Genomic DNA, 7,567 nt, shown 5'->3' with positions numbered 1-7,567 from the left:
ATATCACTGTACAACTACACAGACCTGCATCAGCTCCGCCAGCCTTCTGAACCTTCCTGTACTACAGTCGGCGAAACACAGCAGTTCTGCAGTCCTGAAGAAACCGTGAAAAAGTCAGAGACCATTCATTTCTTTAACTTCCAGTCAAAAGAACAACCTATTCATTTTCCAGGAGATATTCCTGAGATTAGATGTGTGAGAACCCACTCATATTAGGAAAGAGAAAGTCAAAGTGAGGAAAACGAGTTTCCAAAGAACCTACAGAGAAAACGTGTCTCCTAACAACCACCTGGAAGAGCTGGTAGCCCCCAAAACTGCCCCATCAGATAAACAGCACTGAAAGCTTTGATCTCTGAGAGAGAGGAGAAGATCAAGCTGCTTCAGATCTGAAAACATCTACAGGGGTTTCTGTCCATCCTTCCACTGTGAGAAGACCACTCAGCACTGTGGGTCTGAAAGGACGTGTAGCTGATCAAGAAGAACCTCACTGAGAAAAGGAGACGGACACATCAAACAAAGAAGCTGGACGATGGACTGACCACCCCAGAGTCCAGACCTCAGCACCACTGAATGGGTTTGATCATCAACCAGCTTCTCAGACTGAGCTTTGGAGGCGTGTCTGCAGGTTCTCTGAGGAGCTGAAAGTGAGGCTCCTGAGAAGAACGGAAGCTGGAGTGAAGGGAGAGAGAGACTCGCTGACTGGACAGCTGAGAGGACAGTAAGCAGACAGTGAGCTGCTGATGTTAAACGTGAGAAAAATGAACAACTTGTTGTCGTTTGCCGTTTTGACAGGAAGCGAAATAAATGGTCTCTGAATTTCTCCCTCAGGGTCTGTTATTAAGGCAGAGGTGAACAGCATGGCGCTCTCGCTCTTCCACTCTCACACAATCAGGCTCTGGTGCCACCGTCACATTTTTGTTCTCAGTATGAAGATCACAGTGTCATCATCATCATCATCATCATCATAAAAGCAATCACTTGTGAACAAATATGTATATTCCTGATATCAAAAAGACGTTTCTGCATAATCTAAAAAGGAAACAAGGCCGTTTACGTGTTGCATCCAGCTCAGTGGGATAAGACGCTACCTGCACCGTGAAGTCTGAGTCCCACTAATTAGCGCAGCTCTCTGTGAAGCTGCTGGGTCTGCGCGCCAACTCACCACTTAAAGGAAGAAATGTTAATGTAGCTAACAGGAAACGAAACGTACAGCCTCCAGTTAGCATTAGGCCATCACGCTAACTGGTGGCTACCAGCTTCTATTCACTGTTAGCCACATTAGCATCTTTGGTTGAGCTATTCCTTTAGCAGAAACCACTGGAAGCCTTGTTCCTGGTGGGTTGGCACTCCACACTGATCCTCTAATAGTAATAATAAAAAAGTTAGCAGACACATATGCGCCCTGAACAGCTTGTGTAGGTTCCTCAGCATGTTCCTGTGCAGGTAGAGCGTGTCTCTGGTCCAGTAGGGTTCCAGGCCGGTCAGCAGTGTGGTTGCTGGTCCCCAGCCTGAAGCTCCTCAGCTCTGCAAGCTCACTCTCTTCTCCTCGGGGGTGTCAGCTAAGGCCGGTGAAACCTGGAGGACAGAGGTGACGTTCTGTGTTAGCGTGTACGTTTACATTTCAAACGTTCTAAAGGACTGGATAGCCAGTGTGGCAAACCTGGTGTACATCTTGCTGTCCTCGTGGACCTCCATCTCCGAACTCTTAAACTCATTCAGCTCCTTTCTGATGGCAGCCTGCAAAGAAGAGAGAGAACGTGAGCTCAGCACGCAAACCGGCCGACTCTCACACCGAAACCAGTCACTGACGTTAAATCCAATCAACATGATTAATCATTTACTCTGGATACAGTCGATCAGCCAAGAGGTCTGACGGGCTTCTACGTTAGTCCATGATGGGAGAAGCTCACTAATGCTGCCCACAAACACCAGGCCTTGGCTTCGTTCCGAATGACGGCCCAAATCGGATTTCTCTCATATCCAGACTTATTTCTGATAGTCTGGACAGCAAAAATAAAAACACATAGTCAGATTTTTGGAGCCGGTTTGAAATGCGACTCGAATCCGATTTTTACCGATGTCTCTCAGTCTGGACGCTCTGGAAGCTCAAACTGGATTTCAGTGTCTCGCAATACGACAAACAAAAATGATGTCAAATCCAGAGTGACGAAGTGCCAGGATTGAAGAAGAGCTCCAGAGACTCATGATGATGATGAGAGTTCTGAAGAGCTCGGAAGGGAGATGATGCTCCTCCGTCTCTTCTCTCCGAGTCCATGTTTAAAACCCTGCGTAGCTACGTACTCACTGACACCTACGTCGTTACCAAGTAAGAAAGTATCTCGGAATCTTTGTGAGCTTTAAGAAGAAATTTCTTCTTAAGAACGATTTGTGCATAAGACCCAATGGTTCTATTTAGAACATTTCATGATAAAATGGTTCTTTGCATGGTGAAAGGGTTCTACAGATTGATTGTATATAGTTCTATTTTGTACCAAAAGGTTGTGCTACTGCTACGACGCCCAGCTTGTAACAACAGAAACACTCTTTTTGGTGCTCTGTAGAACCATATGCAATACGTCTTCCACGGGCCGAGAGACGTTTCTGGGCCTGTATTTACAGAGATGCGCTTGGTGAAGTGCCGAGAGACGAGCTGAGAGACGAGCCGGGAGACGGGTTGAGAGACGGGCCGCAAGACGGGCCGAGAGACGGGCCGAGAGACGGACCGAGAGACGTTTCTGGGCCTGTATTTAACAGAGATGCGCTTAGTGACGAGCCGAGAGACAAGCTGAGAGACGGGCCGAGAGACGGGCCGAGAGATGAGCTGACAGACGGGCCGCGAGACGTATCTGGGCCTGTATTTACAGAGATGCGCTTGGTGAAGTGCAGAGAGACGAGCTGAGAGACGGGCCAAGAGACGGGTCGAGAGACGGGTCGAGAGAGGGGCTGAAAGACAGGCTGAAAGACGGGCCGAGAGACGTTTCTGGGCCTGTATTTACAGAGATGTGCTTGGTGACGGGCCGAGAGACGGGTCGAGAGACGGCCGAGAGACGGGCCGAGAGACGTTTCTGGGCCTGTATTTACAGAGATGCGCTTGGTGACGAGCCGAGAGACGAGCCGAGAGACGAGCCGAGAGACTGGCCGAGAGACGGGCCGAGAGACGGGCCGAGAGACGGGCCGAGAGACGGGCCGAGAGACGTTTCTGGGCCTGTATTTACAGAGATGCGCTTGGTGACGAGCCGAGAGACGAGCCGAGAGACGGGCCGAGAGACGGGCCGAGAGACGGGCCGAGAGACGTTTCTGGGCCTGTATTTACAGAGACGGGCCGAGAGACAGGCCGAGAGACGGGCCGAGAGACGTTTCTTTATTGAGTTAATAAAATTAGGTGCTGGTATGTGCGCTTGATTTCACGCACAGACACTGGTTGCTCTCAGATCTCCGCTCAATTCCACGTTATACCAAAGTTTCATGAATCAGACGCAAAACAGCTCGTACATCATTAAAGAGCATGAAACCTGCACTCCTTTCTAACGCTGCTTTGATGAATAAGGGCCGGTACGAACAGCCAAGCAAAAACGGTCTGATTCTGGAAGTAAATTGGGGATTGGGGCCGCTCTGCGTGTGGCTGCAGAGCGACATACTTTCATACTCCACATATTTATGCTCCAGGAGCTCCACCCCTCCGGCAGAGCCTCCAACCTTCATCTCGCTGCACATGTTTGATATTCAGATGTTCCTGAAGACCTGAATTAGCTGCAGCTACACTAATTAAGGTCCTAATACGTATTAAAGGCACACGTGCAGGTGAACATAGCCCCATTCTAATAAGGACCGACGTGCTGGCCGACCTTATCAGCAGGGGTGAGTTTGGTCCAGGGTTTGTCTGCGCGCCGGTCGTAGTCTTCTGCATGCGTGGACTCCACATACTCATGGAACCGAAGGATCTTCCTGGCCTGGAGCTCAGCTACTGTGGGCCTCTGGGACAACTGCAGGAGCAAACACACTCGTCAGGACAAAACACACACTCGTCAGGACGACGCACACTCGTCAGGACAAAACACACACTCGTCAGGACAAAACACACACTCGTCAGGACGACGCACACTCGTCAGGACAACACACACACTCGTCAGGACGACGCACACTCGTCAGGACAACACACACACTCGTCAGGACAACACACACTCGTCAGGACAACGCACACACTCGTCAGGACAACGCACACTCAGGACAACGCACACTCAGGACAACGCACACTCAGGACAACACTGCCCCGGCAGAGACACGATGCAGAATCATGGTGTTTATTGTAACTGACCTCGCCCTTCACAGCTGGAGAAAGCTGTGTTATGCCAATGAGCCGTCTAACCGATCCCAGTGTTTTACTGTGTGCTGCTACCAGCTAATGAAAAACATCACTGATGATTTTCACAGCCCTGAAAACGATTAGGCAGAGATCATGCCCAATCTGGCAACCCTTAACAGGTAGCTGGCTCAGGTTAGGTCCTTTAAAATACATTTCTATTAGAGCAAGCGCTAAAATCAGCCCCTACGGCTTCGTCGCCCGGCACAGTCGGAATAACTGCTATGGAATCCCGGGTGGTTGCTACGGTGCTGCTGGGCCATTACTGTTATCTCTCAAGTGGTTGCTAAAGTGCTGCTAGACCAGTGCTATGGATTCCTACATGGTTGCTTAAGTGTTGCTAGGCTGTTGCTATGGAATCCCTGGTGGTTACTAAGGTGTTGCTATACAATCCTAGATGGTTGTTAAGATGTTGCTTAGCCTTTGCTATAAAATTACAGATGGTTGTTAAGGTGTTCCTAGGCCACTGCTATGGAATCCCCACTGGTTGCTAAGGTGTTGCTTGGCCATTGCTATGGAAACCCCGGTGGTTGCTAATGTGCTTCTAGGCCACTGCTATGGAATCTCCAGTGGTTGCTAAGCTGTTGCTAGGCCACTGCTATGGTATCCCCACTGGTTGCTAAGGTGCTGCTTGGCCATTGCTATGGAAACCCCGGTGGTTGCTAATGTGTTTCTAGGCCACTGCTGTGGAATCCCCGGTGGTTGCTAAGGTGTTGCTTGGCCACTGCTGTGGAATCCCCGGTGGTTGCTAAGGTGTTGCTTGGCCACTGCTGTGGAATCCCCGGTGGTTGCTAAGGTGTTGCTTGGCCACTGCTATGGAATCCCCGGTGGTTGCTAAGGTGTTGCTTGGCCACTGCTATGGAAACCCCGGTGGTTGCTGAGGTGTTTCTAGGCCATTATCTCTCACATAGTTGCTAAGGTGTATTTAAACACTGCTAGCTCTACTGCCCTCCGCTCCTCCATCGCCGCTCCATCATCCTCATGTCATTCTTAATATGGTTTTTAATTGAATGATTAATTTGTTTAAAATCTGTGGTTTAATGATGTTTTAACTGCAATTTTCTTTGCTTTTAGTGTCACTTGTTAAATGTTAACATGGCTTATCTTTGTACTTCATCGTCTGTAAAGCACCTTAAATGACCGCAGTGTATGACCGGTGCTGTACAGACTGGCCTGTGTGCTGAGCTGACCACTGTGTAACAGCAGAACGTCACACGTCACAGGCACCATGGAAACAATCTTCACACTAACCTTTCTCGTGAGCCTGCGTTTGATCTCGCTCCGCTCCGCTCGTCGGTCCGCCTCGTTCTTGGCTGGAACAAAAAGTAAACACTCCATGAAACCGAGAGGAACGTCCTCACTCAGTCTGCAGAACACCGTCTGTAGAACCGCTCGCGTAACAGAACTCTGTATTCAGACTCCACACAAGGAAAAGCCCTGTTTCACTTTCCCCTTTCCTTTTAGAGCAGCAGGGTTCCTTTACAGTGCCCCACGTTCTAGGTATTAACCTGGTTAGCATGAGGTACAAACTCCAGTGTACTAGGTAATTATTTTGAGCAACATGGTACAAGACAGATTAGCTAAACTGCACTGAAATGCCCAGCACGTTCTAGCTATTCACTGGGTATATGTGTGGAACAACCTTCCTCATACTAGGTAACTGATGGTGCGTGCCAAAACAGTCTAGTTAATTACAATGAAATGGTTCTAGCTATTAACTGCATTTGTATGGAACAATCACCAAATTGCCAGATAATTATTTGGGTAAGTACCTAGACAGTCTCACTAAATTACATTAAAATACCAGCTAGCTGGTTCTAGCTAATAACTCGCTATATGCATGGAACGATCTTCAAGGTACTAGATTATTATTGTTGGTTACATGATAGTACATACAAGACAACCTCACTAAATTCCACTGAAATGCCAAGTAGGTTCTACGTATTCACTCAGTATATGTGTGGAACAATCTCTGCGGGACTAGGTAATTATTACTGATAACATGATGACAAGAACCAAGACAGTCTGGCTAAACTAAACTGGCATGCCCAGCAAGTTCTAGATACTAACTAGGTATATGTGTGGAACAATATCCAAGCTTTTAGGTGATTATTTAAGGGCGACACGGTGGTGAAAACAGGAGAGTCTAACTAAACCGCAATCAAAAGCACAACAGGTTCTAGATACTTACTGGGTACATTTTTTAAGTAATGTGATGGTTAGTACCTAAGGCAGTCTAGCTTAATTACTTAAGAGGTTCTAGGAATCCACTCGGTACACTTTGAAAGTTCTAGGTAATGACTTTTATGCAACATTCCACATGGTCTTATTATTAATATTCATATTAACCACACAAGTAAAGCTGGACGTTAGTCTAGGGTCTCGGTGCTTCTTGTCATCTAGACTTCAGGGCTTCAAACGTGATGAGATGACGAACCGCATGGGGGAATTGTCCAGGAAATTCCGACTTTTTGTCTTCCAGGACATTTTTAGGCCAAGATTACCAAATGTCCAGGATTTTCATGACTGTACAAGCCCTGAATCTTGTGTGTTACTCCAAATAATTATTATTAGTAGCTTCCTAATAGACAGAACCCACTGGGCATTTAAGCGTGATTTAGCTAGGACTCTTACCATCACACTACCCAAAATAACTACTCTGGATACTAGAAGACCTAGAACTTGGTCGACTGTAAAAGCAGACATTGTCGAGTCACCTGACCTAAAACACTCAACTGCTTTAAAGATATTAAGCATAATCAAACCATAAATCGCAGATCGCTGCTGTTGGAAGAAAATCTACACAATGGTGACTACAGGAGAAGGAAAGAACCCACTCTAATTTCAATGTAAGTCAATGGAACCAAGCAGCGATATGCTTCGGGTTGGTCCTGCAGGAAACAGACGTAATACATTCCACAGGAAACCACACAGGTGCTGTTACTATTAAAGTGGACCACCAGGGGGCAGCAAGAACATTCTGAACAGGAACATGTGGCTGTGGAACTCTCGGCTTCTCTTTCTTCATCCTGCTCTTTAACACACAGCAGCGAGGCCGGCCGTGGAGCGTGTTGGAGAGACTGACCTTGCAGAATGTTCCTCTGCTCGAGCTCCTGTTGCGTTGGCCTCTGACTGAGTCGCCTGAGAAGACAAAACACCACACTGTTAACCACCGTGTTTGGGGTTCTAAGCTCGTGTAACACAGAC

General features: G+C 47.7%; 1 protein-coding gene across 9 annotated transcripts in view; it reads right to left on the bottom strand.

The window, feature by feature from the left end:
• Window positions 1-569: 569 nt before the first annotated feature.
• phactr4a (phosphatase and actin regulator 4a) overlaps window positions 570-7,567 on the bottom strand; it is a 56,532-nt gene continuing 49,534 nt past the window's right edge. For all 9 annotated transcript variants that reach the window (XM_017682760.2, XM_017682763.2, XM_017682762.2 and 6 more), the window contains 5 exons: window positions 7,446-7,501; window positions 5,612-5,673; window positions 3,846-3,983; window positions 1,661-1,737; window positions 570-1,575 (listed from right to left, as the gene is read on the bottom strand). In XM_017682760.2, the coding sequence (XP_017538249.2) occupies window positions 1,560-1,575; window positions 1,661-1,737; window positions 3,846-3,983; window positions 5,612-5,673; window positions 7,446-7,501 (349 nt within the window). In that variant the 3' untranslated portion in view covers window positions 570-1,559. The remainder of the gene's footprint in view (window positions 1,576-1,660; window positions 1,738-3,845; window positions 3,984-5,611; window positions 5,674-7,445; window positions 7,502-7,567) is intronic.

The sequence above is a fragment of the Pygocentrus nattereri genome, chromosome 1 (genome assembly GCF_015220715.1).
Source record: "Pygocentrus nattereri isolate fPygNat1 chromosome 1, fPygNat1.pri, whole genome shotgun sequence".
NCBI lineage: Eukaryota > Metazoa > Chordata > Actinopteri > Characiformes > Serrasalmidae > Pygocentrus > Pygocentrus nattereri.
This window is presented reverse-complemented; position numbering and strand designations above follow the sequence as displayed.